Below are 22,014 nucleotides of genomic sequence, written 5' to 3'. Positions count from 1 at the left end.
ATGCAAAAATCCTTAAATGTATTCTGTACCATGTCCAAAACTTCATCGTTGATATCTCTGTCCTTATATTATTTACGAATGTGATTCTGTTCTATAAACGTGTTACTGCATTAGTTGAGCATGTTAAGGGATTAGTAGTTACTTCCCTTTCAAACAAAGCATTACATTTCAAGTGATGAAAAGAAATACAGAGAGGCACAAAAAATTACTGTATAAAATTTCTAAACTGCGTGTGGCATTAAAATAAAATTATCCAAAACTAATTAAATTGAATATTTACTTAACAAATAACTTCTGTAAATAAAAGGGTCACGAAACAGCGGCTAGCCAAAAAATACATGTTTCATCTCTACATATAATAAAGGTCAATGTATGTGTATGTTCATTTGTTGCTCTCTACAGACCACTTGCACTAAAACTGCCAAATTTCGCAAAAATATATTTTGAACGAAGAGAATGCTCACATCAGACAAATTAGCTTGAAATTTTAATAAATTCAAAATTAAGCAAAATATCAGCTTTTTTTCGACAAAACTTTTAGAATTTTAGTTTTGTAACGATTTGGTAAAAGCGGGGATCGAACACGTAACCTTATGGTTGATAGCCGAGTAGCATGACCACTAGACAAAAGTGATCACTCCTGCGCTGGGCTTGTTATCTGGCTTATAAACCTTCACAACAGTTCATTAAAAACACATGTTCAGAAAATAGAATGTTTTACTAATAATAACCAGTGGGCGTGATCTTCCAATAACTTTCTAACATGCTCTTTAATTGAGGTTTTTCCCCAGAGAACGTCTGGCATGGCAATAGCACACAATAGTTACGAAATAGTAATCTTTGGCGTGAATATAAATAGCACTTTTACTGAATCTATCATGTACTTCTTGGCGAGTTATTTGGCGATTTATCCTTGGCATGCCATTAATAGTATCTGAAAATCGTAGTTGCTTATTAGAGATGCGTTTTCCCGAACCGATTGAAGCAAAAATTTGACACAAAACTACTATTGAAACTATCATTATAATTATAATTAAATCATTGCTAAGTCATTAAGTTATCAAGTTTACATGTTCATGAATTTACAGAGCGACATACGTTCCATCCAATATTGAATTTGGCTGAAAATTTGAAAGGTGTCTATACTATAGATGTTAATTCTGTTTATAGAGTTTTATCTATTCAGCTCTCTTCATTTTCTAGTTATCATGTTGAATTATATTCTAACAGCTGGAGAGACAGACTTCCTCTGAGTGGAATTTACTCAAAATTTGATAGAAAGCTACAATTTTGGTACAAATATGGTATACCAAATTTCATCCGTCTAGATAATTGCTTTTTTGAGTTATCTTATCACCAAATATCAGGTGAAATTTCTGGATTATAATGAATATTTGATTCATTATGATTCATTATAATAAATTTCTGGATCATAATAAGGACTTGATCCATTAGAAAACTAAAATATATGGTGCAGAGCTTCTTCAGTGAATATTAGTTTATATCAAATAAAGAAAGAAGAAAAGTCATTTTTAGTAAATGATAGAGATCATCAAATATATATAAAAAAATGACTGCAGGTGTGTGCCTAAATTTTTCAATTTTTAAAATATTTTAATATTTGTTTAAGTATGCATTTGAATTCTCGTAGAATATCAAATTAAATCTATTAGAAAAATAAAAGGTAATTAGCTTTCCCCGAAAGTCTGTTAGCAAAGCAATATGATTTGCTAAAAAAAAATCCGTTTTTTAAATAGATCTTCGTGCATCTTTGAAAGTGCTTAACGAATATCGTTTTTGATAACTATACATCTCCTAGATATCTGATCGAAATCGATGAAAATTAAGAACTTTAGATCATTTATTCCATCGCTTTCTTCATTTGATAGTATATTTTTAAAAAAAATTAAACTAAAAATGCATTCTATTTCCAATTGAATTTTTAAAAGAACGAATACCAGCTTAACCATTTTTTTTTCAGTTCTGTCAGTTTACAAAAAAACTTAAATAAGTTCGGCCTTTATCCCCAGAGTTTAAGAAATAGCTGAAAAAGAACTTCTATTGATTTCAGATTTTCAATTAAAAGAAATTATTGAAAGTGTCGAAATTCGTTTTGGAATCCACCACGCGGTTTTTCGAACTTTAAAATAGTGAGAAAATATGTTTTTGTTTAATTCCCAAAAAATATTTAGAAAAAAATGGTAGGAAATGTCAAACTCTTTTAGAAAGTTATGCTGTGATATTTTAAAATGTCTTTCTTCCTTGTCTCTTCAGAGAAAGGAAAATTAACTCATCAAATTTCTAGGTGTAGTCATTCAACGTGATGAAAACGATATAAATGGAAAAAGAATGTTTTTTATATACAGATTAAATTTACTCGATTATATTGTCAACTAAAACAAAGAATATAAAAACAACAATTGGCATTCACACCCTGACGAACTCTATGACATTTTCTTTGTGTGTAACATTTAAATAAAATAATTAAAAAAAAAATATTAAAAATCTTACATTTTTATCGGAGATATATAATCAGTTGTATCCTTTCATAAATGCCATAATACAAATTGAGACACGGATTGATGAAGTTAAGCGAATGAATGTGCCGACATTTTTTTTAGAATTTTTCAGAATGCTCCCCATTCTTCAAACACATCTGGTTGAGTAAATGTAATAAACAAAGCATGCGAATTGGTAATTCAGTCATTTTTCTATGGAAAGAATTTTGCAATGCTATTCAAACGTTTCCAGTTACCATCGTAGTTTCGTTAAACTGGTCTTTCAGTAATGTTAGAGTCGAAACGTAAATATCGTTTGTTAAAATTCTGAACAAAGTTTTCTATTATAAGTGACTCTGTTGGATCATTTCGTGTAGTTATAGGTCGCTTTAATCGTGACCACAAAACTATTTTCTGAACCGCTATAGATATAAAAATAGTTCGAACTCGAGAAAAGTGCTTTAAATAACCTAGCAAAGTATATTTTGAGTCAATAAATTAGTTGTTTAAAGTCTTGACCAATTTTTACTTCTATATAGTTTTTATTTACGGTATTAGTAAAATACTTTTAGCATATTAACATTATATGCAAAAGAATCAATATTTTTTTGACTAAAAATAACTAAATTATGAAGAAATTCCTAAACCTAACTAATTTTTCTTACTTCTGAATTAATCCCTAATTTCTAATTAACTTCCTCCTAGTATTTCCAAATTTTTGTAATGTTCAGCTTCGCAATATAATTTTAAACTAAACCAATCAAATCTATTTTTTGCATGCTTTCTAGAAAACTACCCGTTTTCTTAAGCTTCAAACTATAGCTTGCAGAGCATCTTAAATTCTTAAAACTAAAATAATACTCCAAGCAATTTAGAATTCCATCGGCTTGTTTATTCTTTCAACTTAACAGCGTATATTACAAACATTGCCAGATTTCAGAAGGTTTACAATGGATCATCAGCTATTATACAAAAAATAAACGAAATAATATTAACAAAATATGTTTATCAAAGGAAAAATCTTTTGCTTTTACTTTTTAATAATATTTTAACAACATAAAAATGGAGCAGTTATAAAATGTCTGAAAAGGAATCGTCTGCTAAATGTCTATTAACAGATTTAGATTATGATATTTACAGAACACTAGTGCTGTCTTGAGTAATCTGGGACTTGGACGATTTTCTTTAAAGAAGCCATTGAAATGATCTCCAATAAAGTGTTATTCAAGGATTCATGACTCGCTCAGTTTTCATTGAAAAAGAATAAATTTGAAATGAGATCTTCTGAGAATTTGACTTTGAAAAACACTAAACTTTAAGAGATTTTACGGAATAGAATGCCAGAAACATTTTACTAAATAGGACCAGAGGAATGCATGAAATTTAAATATCATAATTTTTTTAGTGAAGCATTTATAGACTTGAAGTAACATATTTATTTAAGCTATTTAAATTATTTGGTATTGTATGTATGTTCATCTGTAACGATGTAGACATTCATAATTGGGCAAAAAGTAGAGTGGATATCCTGAATAATCCAGAAAAATCATTAAAATGATCATTTCAAGATAATTACAAAATTAGAAAGGCACTTCAGTAAAACGTTTTCTTATAATTTTCTTTAATGTCGTCTTTTCAAATTATCTGCAGGCTAATTTAGATCAAATTTTTTTTCTTGTGCATGCAGTGAATACATTATGATTTGCATCTCCTAATTTACCACCGAGAGTGGTGAATCTAGCATTTAAGATAATTAATAATTGTCCATGTCTAGTTAAATAAGATGAAAAAGAACATTGTCCGCCCCAATTAATTAAGATAATAAGGGCATTCTCTGTATATGTGCATAATTACAAGATGTTCTGTCAATATGCCAACAAACTCAGAGAGTCTTGGTAGGCATCCAGAGATGCAGAAATTTCAGTGGAGGATGGAATATCACTCACCACAGAGAAAGGAGAAAAACAGCGAAAAATGCACGTAAGTTTCGACCTTCGACTGGGATAAAAAAATACAGCAATAATTACAATATATATATATATATATATATATATATATAATGATATTTTAAACTTTAATTTCAATTTAATTAATTTCCAGGGTTTTATCTTAATTTAGCTCATAGTAACTTCATTCTAAAATATTCTCTTATTTGTGATCCAATTTCACTTTCTCTACTTAATTAATTCAAGAGAGATTTGTAAAATTGCTGAATCGGCTAAAAGCCTAACTTTCACACACTCCGAGTAAAGGAACAAAATACCGTTGACGAGACAAATTCTTTTTTAAAAGATCCCTTTGTTTCCTTTACCACGTTGACCCGTGTAGCAAAAATCCCTATATAATTCTTAATAATATATTAGCACTATAAAGAAATATTTTCCCTAACAAAATCTCAGGTTATATAAGACGAGGGATAATTTATTTCTCTCTTCTTCCCCACTTCCGCTTTTGTGTCGCGTTGTGGCGGACATGTCTTGTCCGCGTCTCTGCTTGTAAATAATTATGCTCCTTCAATGGCGGCAATCAATCTACGTTATGAATTTCTTCATTGTGAACATGGGCTTACATAAACGAGTGATTTAATGGGATCCCACAAAAACATTCACGTGGGTATGTATTCGGCGAAAGCAGAGGCCAGTAATGGCCAGCAACAATAGTAAAATATAATATAATATAAATATAATATAATAAAAAAAGTTCTTAAAAAAGACAAAAGATTTTTAAAAGCGCATTTTACTCTTAGCTTTTCAGAAACGACTGTCAGTTTATAGATTTTATGTTTAAATATTTCTTGCGTTCTTCTAAATATTCATTCAAAAAGTGGATGATATCTAATTATTCCTCAATGTATTATTTTCCTAAAGGAAACGAACTTCTTATTTGCTTCAGTTAATGCTTCTAAAAATGAACAATAACGAGAACGATATCTGAAGACTCCTTTGAAAACACGAATCAGTTTAAATGATACAGCTAAATAAATCAAACAGATGCATAAAATCGGAAGTAAAATCTTTTTACATAATGACTGTTTAAGAGGAAAATAACATCTTTAAAAATATAGTTTTTAAAATGTGAAATAGGGCGATGCAAGAAAGGAAAAATATAACTAGTTTGAAGACTTAGACTAGTGGATATATTTTACATTTCCCCCTTTTAAATAATTTTAAGTTTCAGACATTCAGCATTTGTTGAGTTTTTGTAGTATCCCCAGGCGAATGAGTTTTTAAGTACATGCAGCAGACGGACGATATTCCGAAATGTGTAATTTATTTCTATCATTTTATTTCAAAACAAATGTTTTATTAAGCATATATATACGTGTACAAAGGACAAGATGTGTAATCAGTAAGCAAAAGTACTCTTTTAAGATTTAAATATTTCCGCGCTTTAGAGGACCTTCTATAAATTTTCTTTTCTCTTAAAATTAAATCTATCTGTCTGTTTCCTCTGTGTAGGTAAATATAATAATTCATAAAAAGGCTCGATATGTATGGAGAAAATTTCCTACGGGTTTCTTTAGTAAAACAGTATTCCTGTTTCTTAAAATAAATACAAATATTAGCAATTTTACTATAATAATTGCATGGAAAAAGTTCTCATATTTTTCTCTAAAATTCGATACCCTTTTATAAAATTTTAGACAAATCTAAAAGTAAAAATGAACTATTTTTAATAAGGATTCTGTACAGTTTTAGTTGGCCTTTAGTTGGCCCACAACAGGAAGGAGTTTCTTTATCATGATGAGGGCCAATGATATTTAAAGAAAATGCTTTAAACATACTTTGCCTCTTACTGGCAGTAAAATACTTTATATGTCATTTTAATTCATTTTGGGTTCACATTTCTTCAGTGAAAGGAAAGTTTTAAATAAACATGAATATTATATTAGATATTGTTATAAATCTATAATAATGCTTTTCTTAATGTGAGTCTTATCAATGAGAAGCGGCATTTAAGAAAGATTCTTAACGGATGTAGCATACATGCCAGAGCAATTACTTCCAGATTAATTTGAATTACAAATAAATTTCGTGAATTTGGTGAAAAATAATGAAGTTTATAGAAAATGCGGGAATTTTAGAAGTATCTGTATTAGTTCTCGCGATTCGGAGCTTAATCCCAATAATTTTCTATATAAACTCTATATAAACTCTAAAGAACTAAAGAGCTTTAGATTAGTGAGTATTTTTCTTTTTAAATTACTAATCGTGGAGCTAATTATCAATCTGAAAATCGAGCATTATTTCTTTTTTCTTTCTGCATGTAAAACTACCTAAATTACTTCTTAAAAGTGTTGCTAATTATGTATGGATCGGCTCTGATTTTCTTATTTATTAAGGTTTTATTGCAGAACAGGATGTCATTTTTCTAAGAATTAGATTTCTTTCACTATAATTTATAACCATGTTATTAAAAATAATTTTCTTTCGAAAATTGTAACACGCAAAATAATTATGATTATGCAGTTGGTATGTTTTTTTATTCCAAATTTATTGCTGTAATACCTGCAAAATAAAATAAAAGAAAGAACAACATGTAAAATCATCATTGTGGGAATTACGATTAGACGTTTAAAGATATTTATCTATTAATTGCTTGAATGACCGTTAAAAATCATTTCTGCTCAGTTAAAAGCTCACATTTTCATAGTATTTTTTCAGAAAGAGGAGGGAACAAAACTGTAGTCTATTTATAAGAACTGAAAGCAATAATTTACTAAATTGATAAAAGAAAGCAAATGATTTTGAGTTTCCACTTCGATGTTAATCCATGGTCAAACATATCAAATTCACTATCATGTTTAATTTTACGATGCCAATATTTAGTCTTTCCTTGACGAGATATAAATATCTTGATTCAAAACAATTTTCAACTTCATGTTCCAGCTGATAAAAGAGTCATAAACATATTTCTTTTCTATTTTGTCACCATATGAATGTTTCTATTTTTTTTCTAATAACAGGTAACAAAATTAGACTCATAAAAAGTATTAAAAATAAAAAGAATGTTTTCTTGATTTAAGATCTCAATATAGTATATCAAAGGACTTTATCTACCCTTTGTCTAAAGGCTACTACACAGACATAGGCTTACATGAATATAAAATTTGCTGAAAAGTTAAAGATACTAGACTCACAAATCGAAATCCTTTAAAATGAAGCTTAACACAAAAATTTACAGCTAATTTTTCTTTGTTTCTTTAAATGTTTGTTTAAACATCATTAGCACCAAGCAAAGTTTGACATTGACAAATCAAATAACGTAAATGAATGATCTTTAAAGCTTTTCTAAAATAATATAAATAACACAGAAACAATGATTTATTTTTAAATAAATTTTTCCAGATGCATCATTTCTCTGGATAGTTAAAAAAAATCGATATTTCTTGATAGTCTAATAAAAAAATGTTAATAGCTTAAGAATATTTTTTCTATTTAAAATCAATATTTTGCAAATATATTTAACCATTTTATCTAATGCCATTATTAATATATACTATTTGGTTACTGTAAATTAACCATATCGTTGACTTGACTTTTAAAAATAGTTTGATATTTATGGTCTTAATTCATATGTTAGGTTAAAATAGTTTGATGTTTAAAGCTTCAAGCTCTGGACTCAAGAAGTTTGAAAGAATATTAGATATAGTGGGCCACAAAATTGAGTATACATCTTAGAAACTTAGAGACTTTTTGCAATTACAAACTAAATATTGCTTTAAGATGATTGAAATTTTTACCTTATATACTTTAGCCTATACTTTAGCGTACTATACTAATAAAATTGTTACTTTTATTTATTTTTTACGAAAAAAAAATAAAAGATCTGAGACGAGAGGAAAAACAACACCACAAAAATAAGTATACACCTTTATTAATTTCCTTTTAACGTACAAATTAATATTTTGTTGCATAACCTTTTGCTTGAATTACAGCTTGTAATCTTCTGGGCATAGATTCTACTAGTGTTTTAGTGGTTTCAACAGAAATTTTAGCCCATTCTTCTCTCAGAACCTTCTTGAGAACTTCCTTGCTTGTGATTTCGTGCTCATGTACAGCTTTCTCTAATTGCGACCACAAATTTTCGATGCCGTTTAGGTCTGGAGTGTGTAATTGCTTCCTGCAATGATACAGCAAGTATAACTGCACAATCTACGCTGTATGAACTTCCTTGCTTGTCATTTCATGCTGATGTACAGCTTTCTCTAATTGCGACCACAAATTTTCGATGCCGTTTAGGTCTGGAGTGTGTAATTGCTTCCTGCAATGGTACAGCAAGTATAACTGCACAATCTACGCTGTATGAACTTCCTTGCTTGTCATTTCATGCTGATGTACAGCTTTCTCTAATTGCGACCACAAATTTTCGATGCCGTTTAGGTCTGGAGTGTGTAATTGCTTCCTGCAATGGTACAGCAAGTATAACTGCACAATCTACGCTGTATGAACTTCCTTGCTTGTCATTTCATGCTGATGTACAGCTTTCTCTAATTGCGACCACAAATTTTCGATGCCGTTTAGGTCTGGAGTGTGTAATTGCTTCCTGCAATAGTACAGCAAGTATAACTGCACAATCTACGCTGTATGAACTTCCTTGCTTGTCATTTCATGCTGATGTACAGCTTTCTCTAATTGCGACCACAAATTTTCGATGCCGTTTAGGTCTGGAGTGTGTAATTGCTTCCTGCAATGGTACAGCAAGTATAACTGCACAATCTACGCTGTATGAACTTCCTTGCTTGTCATTTCATGCTGATGTACAGCTTTCTCTAATTGCGACCACAAATTTTCGATGCCGTTTAGGTCTGGAGTGTGTAATTGCTTCCTGCAATGGTACAGCAAGTATAACTGCACAATCTACGCTGTATGAACTTCCTTGCTTGTCATTTCATGCTGATGTACAGCTTTCTCTAATTGCGACCACAAATTTTCGATGCCGTTTAGGTCTGGAGTGTGTAATTGCTTCCTGCAATGGTACAGCAAGTATAACTGCACAATCTACGCTGTATGAACTTCCTTGCTTGTCATTTCATGCTGATGTACAGCTTTCTCTAATTGCGACCACAAATTTTCGATGCCGTTTAGGTCTGGAGTGTGTAATTGCTTCCTGCAATGGTACAGCAAGTATAACTGCACAATCTACGCTGTATGCTTGGGGTCATTGTCCTGCTAGAATATGAAGCTTGACCCAAGCCCCAACTCACTGGCACTTTTTTCCAAGTTATCATTTAAAATCCCCAAATATACATGTTTGTCCATAATACCATTAATAAAAGCAAACTCTCCAACTCCTCCAGCCGACATACAACCCCAAACGAGGACAGATTCACCTCCGAACTTGACTATCTTAATGGTGTTTTTAAGTGCCAGTGCTTTCCCAGCTTCTCTCCATATTTTAAATCGTCCATCGCTTCCGTAAAGATTAAACTTACTTTCATCAGAAAATATTGCAGTGTGTCAGAAAGAAATAGGCTTTAAACGATGTTCTTTGGCGAAAGTCACTCTCTTTTGTCTATTCATATACTTGATGAGTGGCTTTCGTATTGGTGTACGGTCATGAAATCCATATTGGTGAAGGGTACGTCGAATTGTTTCATCTGAGATCTTTTTTCCGATTGTAGAGGACATCGATAAAGCTAGCTTAGATGCACTCACCCTCGGATCTTTCTTTACTGAGTGAATGATCTTCCTCTTCACTGTAATACTCACTGTTTCTTTACGTCCTCTTCCAGGAATATTGGCCACAGATCCAGTTTTTTTATACTTCTGTAGTATTTTTTGGGCACAACCATGAGTTACACCAATCAACGAAGCGATTTCTCGAAGATATTTGCCCTCTTTTGACCATTTTACAACCAATAAACGTTCAGATTCAGTAGTTTCACTACGAGAGCTCATCTTACGACTTTTAATGAGGAAAAAATACTATTTAAAAGCGTTGAAGTGCAATAGCACGTGTTATAAGCAGAAGCTACTCCTGAAACTCTTTAAAGAAAATTTGAAACTAAAAAAAGTAGTAGCAAAATTTACAAATATAAGAAGTGCATACTCAATTTTGTGGCATGATTTTTTATCTTTTCTTCGAATCGCTTAACTTTTTTCATAATAAATAAGTTAACTATAGAATCGTGTTATTATAGGATGGTAAAGCAGAGGTTAAAGTATCTAGGACAAAAAATAATCTATTTTAAATCAATATTTAATTTGTAATTGGAAGAAGTCTGAAAGTTTTAGAGGTGTATACTCAATTTTGTGGCTCACTGTAGATCTTGAAACTTTCCTGAAGCATTGTGAATAAATATAAAGGTTTCATCTGTTTGGAATTTTCTTTTTGCAAATATATCAACTACCCTTTCTGAGACCATTTTTAATTTATAATATTCAATTATTGTAAACTAAGCGACTTCAGCAGTGGCCTTATGTTTATTTCAATTGTGCTTCCTTGCATAATTTGATGTTTACTATTTTCTACATAAAACTGTTATAAATTTATTATTTACTAAAAGCTCTCAAACGTTTTTTTAAAGTCTGTCAAAGTTATGAGTTTAATTAAGTTTGGAGTTTAAAGTTATTAAATTCCAAGTTGTGCTAGACAGCTACTTAGAGTTTTTTTTTTTCATTTTAACAATAAAAAATATAATTTTTAATAGCGCATAAAAATATTTTAACTATTCAATAACATTTAGAAAAATATTAGCTGACAAACTGATATAGATAAAAACATATATTTTGAATTTTAAATGTTTTTCAAATGCTATTGACAGAAATTTTTAAATTTTAACAAATCCAAATTCAAATTGCTTCTTCAAAATAAAAAAAAACCACTACAAGTTGACTTTTTCCAATCTCCAAAATACACATTCCTTCTATATTCTATCTATAATCCATTCGTATATGCTGAATACATCAAATTATAAAAATTAATATTGGAGCAAAGAATTCAAGCAGTTTTAAAATATATAATAGAATTGAATTCAAAAAATGTGTTTGCATAAATTTACTTAATGCATCTTAGGTTTAAATTATTGAAATGAAACTTCTAAAATGAGAAACTTAAAATAAAAAAGTTGATCAGTTGTGAAAGTTGCAATTAATAAAATGTAAAAAATTAATCTTTGATACATAGAAATTTAAAAAAATGCTCAGTTCAATCAATGCGGGAAAATTCTTATCGAAATATGAATGAAATACTTAAAAATGAAGATCATAAGCCATTTGAAAATCCATGTATTGATGCATTTATAAAAAGCATGCAAATTCGTGGGAAGATAAAAAGCTTTATTATATTTTGAAGTTATATACTTTCAACTTTGCCAAACTGAATTAGAATGGAATGTGGCTTTGTAAAAATAATTACACATATCACCACATTTAAGTAAGCATTTCAACAAGTAGTATATTTTAGAGTACTATCATGTTAAAAGAAACTTATGTGAAACAAATAACGAGCAACTACAGAAACAGCATTTCTTGAATTATTTCATCAACCTAAGATGTATTTCATGATCAAAATATTTTCCAACAATAAATGGATGTGATTTTTATCTCTTAATGTTTAACACATAAGCGACATTTTGTGCTGTGATAATCTTATCCTGTAATCTACTTTAATTAAACTACTTCCGTACATCGAAACTGCTGTGTTTTCTCACAAATGGACAACGGAGGAAAGGGATCAACTAATTCCCATTTTAATGTGGAACGAAAGCAATCCAATTAAGTATCGAGTTTCTCTCCACGGACCTTATGTTGCCCTTAAAGACGCCATCTTAAATCATTGAGATGCCAGACAGAGTGTTGGAAAAAAAAAGAGTTACAGTGGAAAATAGAAAAGTGGTATTAAGAAAGAAGAACAACTCTGAAAATCAGTAAAAGTGATAAAGGTTGGACTAAGCTTTCTCTCACATTTCGGGATTTTTTTTTTAAATATGGCACTGCTATGATTTTATAAATAAGAAATTATTTTTTTTTGTTCTTTTAAGCACTCGATACATTATATTTATTTCTGATTATTCACAGAAAATTAAAACTGCAACATTCGTGTTTCTGCAGTTTTGATTTTCTTTAGATAAATTTAAACGTAATTTTATTCTCTTGAAATAAGACAAAGGTTCCTTTTTATCTGAGTTCATATTTTAAAATTTATTTCATTCCTTAGAAGAAAATATTGAAATATAGTATACTGAAGTAGTGACATACAATGCAAAATTTATCGCAAAATGAGTAATAATAAGGTAACAAATAGTACAAAAAATAGGAAGATGACTGTTTTAAAGTTTAAAATATATTACTGAAAATCTTTGATATCTTTTTAGGCAAATTCCAATACATTATATTAGTTAGAGAAAGCTTAAAATTTATTTTCTGAATTTAATTCATAATAATTATCGTTTGTAATTATTCATGTTTCATTTAAATGCAGAGTATATTGATTTATCATAACACATAAGAATTTATCGTTTGAATTTTCAGTTATTTAGTTGGTGAAATATCGTCTGCATTTTATAATTATTATTAGAATCCAGATCTTATTTGTTGCACTTTTAAATATTTCAATTATATTTATTGAAAAAAAAGCAAATATAGCATTTTAAAAACGTTTTTTTGTTGAATCTTATCTATTTAATATTCTATTCCTGGTAAGTGAATATTTTATCTACAAAATACTCACTTGTCTATGCATCAAACACCATAAAGGAGGGCCACTTGATTAACAAAAACTACAGCAATGGAATTGTAGTATTAAGATGAATTTATTGTTTAAAATATAAAAAGAATCCAGAAAACCACTCTACATATAATGCATTTCACAAATACAATTCAAAATTTGAGAAGCACCCAAAAACCAAACTCATATAAAATTTATTGGTATTGACTAGTGAGTAAGTGATATTTCTCTTTCATGTATATTGTTACGAAAGTGCAATATTAGAAATAATATGATTTATTTTGAATGGTGACATTGAAACCCAATAAATGCGCTCACACTCTCTGTTCAAAAGTAAAGATAATAATAAAATACATTATATAATTAATTATAGACGTTAATATAACTAAACTAAACATAGAATATTCCGACTGTTAAGTTATGTTTTCTTAGTGACAAATAAATTAGGGAATGAAATTTGCGAAGTTATTCTTCAATTATTGAAGATGGGGCAGAGTTTATTTTGCTATATATTTGCTAATTATACTTTGCTCATTTTGCTATTTGAGAAAGAGATAATGGGGCAAGTATCCATTAATGGCGTATGAAAGAGTCAAAAGATTTCACGTGAAATAAAAACTGTCAAAATTATACTATTAGTTATGACCAAGGACTTTTTTGAGGATTTGCGAATAATTTTAATCATATAGATTATATTATAAATATTTACTTGTGGGAGTTTTATGAAGTTACTAGGAATTAAGTAAAAATTGCTTATATTTGTTCAGAGATTAGTATACTGATAATACATGTAAGTGATTTTAATAAACTGAAAAAATAAGAAATTTGAAGACTTTACTGAAATTTCTATTCAGTTTCTAGTCTGTGGGAAAGAACTAAGGTCAAAATCATTTTTATTACAAGAAATACGCATAAAATCTATTAAAAAAAACTGCATCAAATTATCTTTCTTATGTTTGTGTCATATACGCGCACTGAAATAATGAGACATGTGCATGATATCTGCCAGACAATTAAATACCTGTAGGAGATTTATGGAAATCATTTATAATAATGAAGCTATTTTTGTGTCGGTCCAATAGAAAACTGAGAAAGCAACACTACTTCACAAAGGGTATAATTAAAAATTCGTTCTTGCATTCTCTATAAAGTCCATTTAAAGTGTAAAATAAATTATTGATAATCAAATAAAAGAATAATCATAGAGACATTCAGGTTTGGAGGAAACTCTGAGAAAAAAATCACTGACATGTTGATAATTTTGTATTATTAAAACTTACTTGGCATGGAAAATAAAAGGAATCTTCAAAAATGGATGAATGTTAGAATAAAATAAAATATCAATAATGTAAATGATTTGAGTTTCATTTCAGCAATGAAATGTATTGCTGTAAAATAAGCTCAAAACGGGTTTTTTATAAAATGATTTAAAAATTATAAAATAACGTGCAGTAAAAATATTGATACCATTTAAAAGAAAATATGGCCGGGATAGCCTGGTTGGTAGGGCGCTGGATTTGAATCCATTGGATTGTGAATTCGAATCCCGCCGGCCGAAGACTCCCCGTGTATGTGATGGGTGATGTACGTATAAATCTGTCATGACCACAAAGTCTTCCATGTCGAGAAAATACCACCTGGGGTACTTGTTCAGAGGTGATCGTTCTCTGATTCAGGTCTGCATTACGATCTGTGGATGAGTGAATGTAATGCATGAATGAGGTCTGCCCCGTAAAAAGGGTTGTGATGCATGAGTAGCTAAGACGTACTTTTGTCCCTAGATGGCTCTACTGAAACAAGAGACACTCTCTCGGCTTAAAAAGCGGGGTTGTCTAGGGCAAGTGCCATTAGAATTAACAACAAGAATAAAAGATAATATTTTGAATATCAGGATAGTCAATAAAAAATCCTTTTTGCTAAATAGTTTTATAAGTTATCGTGAAGAAACGTTATAATTTCGCTTAATTTTATATAATTAAAATGCTAATAAAAACTCCAAGAATAATATTCAGCTTTCAAAATTTTGCATTGGTTAACATTTGATAGCTCTATGTCAATCAGCTTGTCCTATAGAACAATAACACACATATATATATGCAGATATCTGCATTTCTATTTAAAATAATTCTACTTTATTAATAAAGATTGAAATGAGTTAACATCAAGGGAACTATAAACTAAAAGGTACAATATGACACTCAAATGCTAAGGCAATTTCTATACAATCTAGAGCAGGAAATTTCTATTAAGGTGTATGTACACACTTGAAACTTCGAAAATCGTTCAAAATATCGAATATTTTTTTATTGCTTAATAATGTTCTCTGATTCTTTAGCTTTCAAACGATACCAAGATGTTGTCAATATTCGAAATATTTCTCGAGTTATAATTATTTTTCTTGAGGTGCTTTCATTAAAATCTCTAGTTACGGTGTTTTTAAAACTCATTTTACGAAGAATGATATTTTTCCATTATGTTGCTTCATTCAAACAATCATAAACTCAACAAGAAATGAACCAAATACAGTTACTTATATATCAAAATAATCTGTAGGAAATAGCGGATGTTTTGTGCCTCAATCAAAGTTATATTTATAGAAATAAATTTTTAATAGCTGTTTAAAAGTTAAAATTACAGAAAAAATCTCACTTTTTCTATTCATCGTTGATGAAAAAAATTGTTTAAAAAAAAAAACTACACATTTTTATAACTTGTTTGATGCATACAACATAAAGACTAATATTACGCATAATTTCCAACTAGAATTGTTTGTCTGTACAAATTAGAATTTAAGGTATCATGTTTCAAAAAATAAGCTAATTAGCTCATGAAATATTATTTAATTAATTAACAATTAGTGTAATATGGTTTTTCCTTGCTGAAATGAGTTTAAACATATATTAATGACCTACTGTGAAAAAACTGGATTTTTAAAGTTATAATTTTAAAAAAATCTTCAAGTTTGTACGTACACCTTAAAGGGTAGATAATATGGAAATAACCTGATTTTGGTGCGGAATGCTATAAATGAAACTTTCCACGCATGAACAAAATTCATCATTACCATGGACCTTCATTTATCTTCATAAAATTGATTATTTTATGGTAGTAATCTTTTAAAACACCTTTAGGAAACACATCAGGGGTTAAGACATGGTTAAATAACATCACTAATTTAGCCTTTCAAATCACTTAAGTGCGCCTTCAAACCTCTTGTGGGTCTGAAAAACTTTTCACAGTGATTAAAAGAACCTTTTTTACACCTCTCATCTTATTTTCAACAGTCGAAAACTTGAAACGAAGAGTTTAAAACACCATTTATCATTGGTAATTCAATTTTTATATAAGAATTGTTTTTTAAATGCATAAATGTATTGAGAAAAAAATTGTATGCATTTATAATGGATTTTCTTGCATTTATCCAAAACAAATATGAATACCGAATATTTGAGATAAGTAATTTGACATTCAGTATCTCCCAAATATTCAAAATTTGTATCAATATACTATCAAAAGTTATAAAAAGTTTTAATTTTACTAGAGCGATACACTTTTAAACTGTTTCAATCCAGCTTATCATTGATAAAATCGATATCCCATTTCCACTTTTCATTCATGACAAATCACAATAGTTTTATTCAGTAAACAATTTATTTATCATAACCATTTATTTATCGTTTATTTATCATTATTCATAAACAATATTTATTTAATACACATATTTAAGAGAATGATAAATTAATTCTTATACAGATAATGTAAACAGTTTTGAATGTCCAGTTTGTTGGCTGCAAACTGTGTTTAAATGAACTATCGACGTGTATATAATTCCGTGACCAATAAAGTTAGCAAACATCCCACAGTATAATAGTGATAAATATTTACTGCTCGAAAGGCTATAATGCATTTGATATCCAGAATTGAGAATGCCTCTACGGACAAACTACTGGGCTGAACTAATTTGAATAAGTTGCTTAGGGAGGTTCCGGATCATCGGTACATGCCATGGCAAAATTCGATTGCGATTATAAGTCAGAAAGCTAATACTGTTAAAATTCGGCATACAGCTCCCTTCTCATTAGATATCCATCGAGGAGCAAGCTAAACGATTTTCATCCTCGGGCGGCACGTGGACAGAAATTCATTAATTTTCAGCTTGAAATTCATTTGCCATTCTGAAATACTAATGTAATGTATTGTACTAACTTCTTATTTCTGCAAGTGAAATACATTCACCATTTGAATTTTGGGGTCATTCTATGCGTCATTTAAATGCCAACTTGTAATTTATGTTGTTTTTTTTGCATAAATTATGATATTTTAAATTCTGTAATCAGTTTTTTTTAAAATTAAGTTTAATTTGATACTTAAATACACAGTTGGCTTTATTTGATGCTGGAAATTCTAAACTGAACTATCAGTTAGTTAGTTATTTGCTTTTTGTTTTAGAGTTTATGAAAAAAAATCTACATTTTAATGAATGGAAATGTCATTGACAAAAATGACGCCAATTTGATAAAGGGTGATATTGGATTAAATTCGTGCTCACTCGAAGCAAATTAATCAACTGGACATATTTTACTTTGGAATTAATTCACGATCATTTATTTCCTGATTATATTGCTTCTTTAAATATATTATAAAAATGTTAAATGTCAGATGTCAGGCAGTTTTTATATGTGACCGTAACATTACATATATTGTTTGGAAAAATCCGGTGAGTGCATGGTGAGTCCAGTAAATGTAAAGATCCTTTATTCTACAGAAACAAAAGTACAGAATATAAGTACAAAATACTGATAAAGCGTATAGAAAACAGAACTTACAGAACATTCAAGTCGCAAATATTATTATTCTATTATTCTCTCTTAGTCTCTATTCGCTTATTCTCGTCAGAATCGCTTCCGCTTTTCATAGATCTATGACAGATCATAGAATACTCTGGAACAATCTCGAGTCGTTATGTAGCTGTCAGTAGGATTCTTGATTATCTTGGATCATTCAGTTTCATCATCAAAGTCACCAGATTGGTTGACTTCTCGCCAACTGGTGTCATCTAAGCAAAATCTTAAATTGTATAACTGAGGGCCTTTGATGGCTAAAATTTATAAATTTTTATAATTTTTGGGTCAATTTCTCTTGTTTAGAAGCGATAATATTGGCTAGGTTAATATTGCACCTAGTTGTAGTCTAAGGAAAGATAAATATTTTAACTTTTGAGAGATTATAATAATCAATTTTCTGATTAAATGAATTAGAAATGCGACTAGAAAAGAAACAGTAATAATATAAGGATTTTAAAGTTAAGCATTTTCCGCCCATGAATTTCTAAATCAGCACCATATTTCTTCAAATTGCTGCTAAAGAACTAATTATTTAAATTTTAAACAGAATAGGCAAAAATAATCAACTGAGAGAATTTGTACACTATTAATAAAGTTGAAATTTCTAATTTAAATGTTGTTGCTGTTTCTTATGGCACTTGACACGGACAAGCCAGCTGTTACGAAGACAGCGATTTAAGCCCTCCGGGGAGCGTCTCGTGTTTTTATAATAAGGCCAACTAGGACCAAGAGTGCGCCTTGGTGCAACTCACGCATCACACATTCGCTTGCACAACCCCTTTTTACAGGGGGGGGGGGCACATTCACACATCTCACAGAGAGAACAACCACGCTCAAGCCGGGACTCGAACCCGGGACGATCATGGGGAAGACGCGCTACCCCTATGCCAGGAAACCGGCTTTAACTTAAATAAATCAAGAGTAAAACTAAAGAAAAACAGACAAATAAATAGGAATTCGTTATAATATTTACTGTTTGCAGTTGAAATAATTATAAATAGTTTTTTACGATTGTAATTATTATAATTGGTTTTTGTATTTAACCAACTAAATATTTTGTATTTAACCAACTTTATATTTTAATTTATTGACAGACGCATGTAGGTATGTATATTTCGTTTACAACCGTATAGAGCATATCCTTTATTTTGGTCAATAAATGTTTCGTTAAAATCTCTAACTTGCAATACCTTTTTTTCGATTGTCTGATTATAATTATTCATAATACATGTGCCAATAATTATAATTACTTAAATTCAGTCGAATTTTCGAAGAAAAAAAAGTTTTTGAATATTGAAGGAATAAATTCATAATTGAAATAAAATGGTGTATCATCAATCCTAATTATTTTTGTTTTCCACTGTAAAAAAATTCTTAGTTATATTTTTAATTAAGTTTTTTTTAAATCTTTCCTTAATATAAAATCCTTAATCATGTTTTACCTTAGATTGTTGGAATGATTTTTTTGTTACTTTTTCAATCACAATGAAACAGCTCCATATTATTATTGTAATTATATCAGGACTTAAACATTTAAGCAAGAATCAACAAAATTCCAAATTGGTTTTTACATATATTCTTATTTACATTATGTGATCTGTTTCACAGCAATGAAATAAATCACATGATGACATTCGTATTTCAAAAACAGAATTTAAAGGAATTTGATTTGATATCAGATCATTCAAAAAGCAAATTTATATTTAATAAATTTATCTTCCAGATCCACATTTATTCGATTTCAATAAAATGCATTTGAGATTCTTTAATTTCGTTTTTATTTCTGCAAGATCATAATAATTTGAAGCCTTCACATGTAATATCAGTTGTTCAAATTTCGGTTATAAATAAATTTTGTATTTTAATACTGTATATAGTCTTATTTCATTATCCAACAAAAGTGTGTGATTTTTAGAATATTATGAGACTGTCTTTTATTTATATGTTAGAATTTTGCAATGTTTTATTTCAGAATTTTTCTTGCTGTTAAAAATTTAAATTATATGGAATTTAAAAAAGAAAAAGTAATTTTAGTGTAATATTTAAATACCTGTCGCAAACTCAGTTTTTTAGTCATAAAAGTATTATCGAAACAGTATATTTTTTTAGTATTATTTCTCTAAGTAAGCCATGTTGGAAAGTTTCCAAGACTTATATTTGCATAAAACTTTACAGAATTTTTATTCTTCGAATCCTAAAAATTTTTCACTTTTATCATGCTTATAGTACGGCTATATTTTAAAAAGCCTCATTTTTCAATTTTTATTTTGGTATGCAAAAAAATAAAATTTTTTAACCTCTTTGAAAATCGTTCTTTTAACCTGTCTTTATCTATTCATCTTCTAAACTATTATAATTCCATTAAATTCATTTGAATATATCTTAGAATAGAAGATATTTATGAGTAAAGTTTTTACTTTTATACTCATTTCTATGTGTTTTGTTGTTGGCAAATATTTTATAATAGAATTAATGCATTTGTTTTTTCATATGATATGATTATATTGCATAAATACAGCTTGCAGTTTAATGCATATAAACACCTAATTTTAATAATTATATATTTATTAAATTCATTTGGCCTTAAAATGATGTAATTTAATAAAAAACATAGATTTATATGAATTTCTTAAACTTTTCTAATAATAGAAACCAGAAAAAAAAAAGAAAAAAAACATTTTTTTTTCTTTTTCAAAATGTTAAAAAGTGTTAACAAGGTAATTTTACTTCAAACACAAAATACGAGAAATCATTGAAACATTATATTACATTTCTTTTGATAAAATTTCATTGTAAGATCTGAAGTAAAAATCATAACATTTCACAAAAATGTTGGTCATCTTGAACGTGTTTTATTGTAAAGAAAATGGAATACTTATAACAATTTGCCTCAGTTACCTTCAAAGAAATTTCTCTACTTGGAGACATTTTTAGCTCAAAATAGCGACTGGAATAATAGCAAATTTCATAAATTGTGGAGATAAGGCCATAAAAACAATAAATTTGTCAAAAGAGAAAATGCTTGCTTTCATTGCAAGCATTTACATTATTACCTATTAGGACAAAATGTCTATTAAAAATATTAGTTTTCTTTAATATATTCAGAATATAAAACATAAATGAGTAAATATATTACAATGTCTTGTGCTACGTGGGTGCATAAATGCATGTTAAACAGTTTGAACCTTTCAGGAAGCAAAACTCTAATCTCAATATTTGCATCCTCTATATAACATGTAACATTTTTAATGTGTTTATCTCTTCTTTATTGAAGGTATTGTAACAGTGCACGTTGATGCTCTCCACATATGAAAGTACACTGTCACTTTGAATGTTTGTAAAAAAAGATGTGTTTCTTATTCTTTCAAAAACACAGATAACGTTACCATCATTCACACTGGATTTAAAGTAATCCCATATCCGAAAGTCATATGAAGTGGCGGCCGGTAACTAACGTTTCGTCGAGCTGTAGCGTCAAACCGCTCTCATGTAGAAATTTTGCATAAGAGGAATTTAATCAAAAAGATCAAAAAAATATATGTATGTCCCCTTTATCTTATGTGAGAATGATGATCCCAAGCTTTGCTTTTACTGTAATTATTTCAAATCACACAAGTCTGCAATATTTCCATTGCTGTTAACCATATAAAAAAAGAAACTTCACGGGCGATTTTCTCAAAAATATAGGTCTATTATGAATCTGACATTTAAAACATGTCAGGCTATTCTTGATGGACCATTTTGGAAAAATGAACGTAGTCGTTTCAATTCACCATGATATTCATTAATATTGTACCGCGCTTCGGAGTTCGTGTAGATTGAGAGTTGATAAAACAATCTCTCAAAAATCACAAGACGTTTATTCACAGAAATCTCTAGAAGATGCAGGAAATTACAGCAGTTATGAGTTATAATTACGCAGCTCCAGTTCAGCTAATATAACAGAAAATAGCTTCCAAACACAAAGGTCTCTAATGCCTCAGACACATAACAGCTTCTGT

The 22,014-nt window shown here is 29.2% G+C and overlaps 1 protein-coding gene across 1 annotated transcript; it reads right to left on the bottom strand.

Moving 5' to 3' along the window:
* Positions 1–9,958: 9,958 nt before the first annotated feature.
* On the bottom strand, positions 9,959–10,399 carry LOC129987664 (uncharacterized). The gene has a single exon (XM_056095620.1). The coding sequence runs from the start codon at positions 10,397–10,399 to the stop codon at positions 9,959–9,961; it is 441 nt and encodes a 146-aa protein (XP_055951595.1).
* Between the last annotated feature and the right edge of the window lie 11,615 nt (positions 10,400–22,014).

The sequence above is a fragment of the Argiope bruennichi genome, chromosome 10, assembly GCF_947563725.1.
Source record: "Argiope bruennichi chromosome 10, qqArgBrue1.1, whole genome shotgun sequence".
NCBI classification, from domain to species: Eukaryota; Metazoa; Arthropoda; class Arachnida; order Araneae; family Araneidae; genus Argiope; species Argiope bruennichi.
This window is presented reverse-complemented; position numbering and strand designations above follow the sequence as displayed.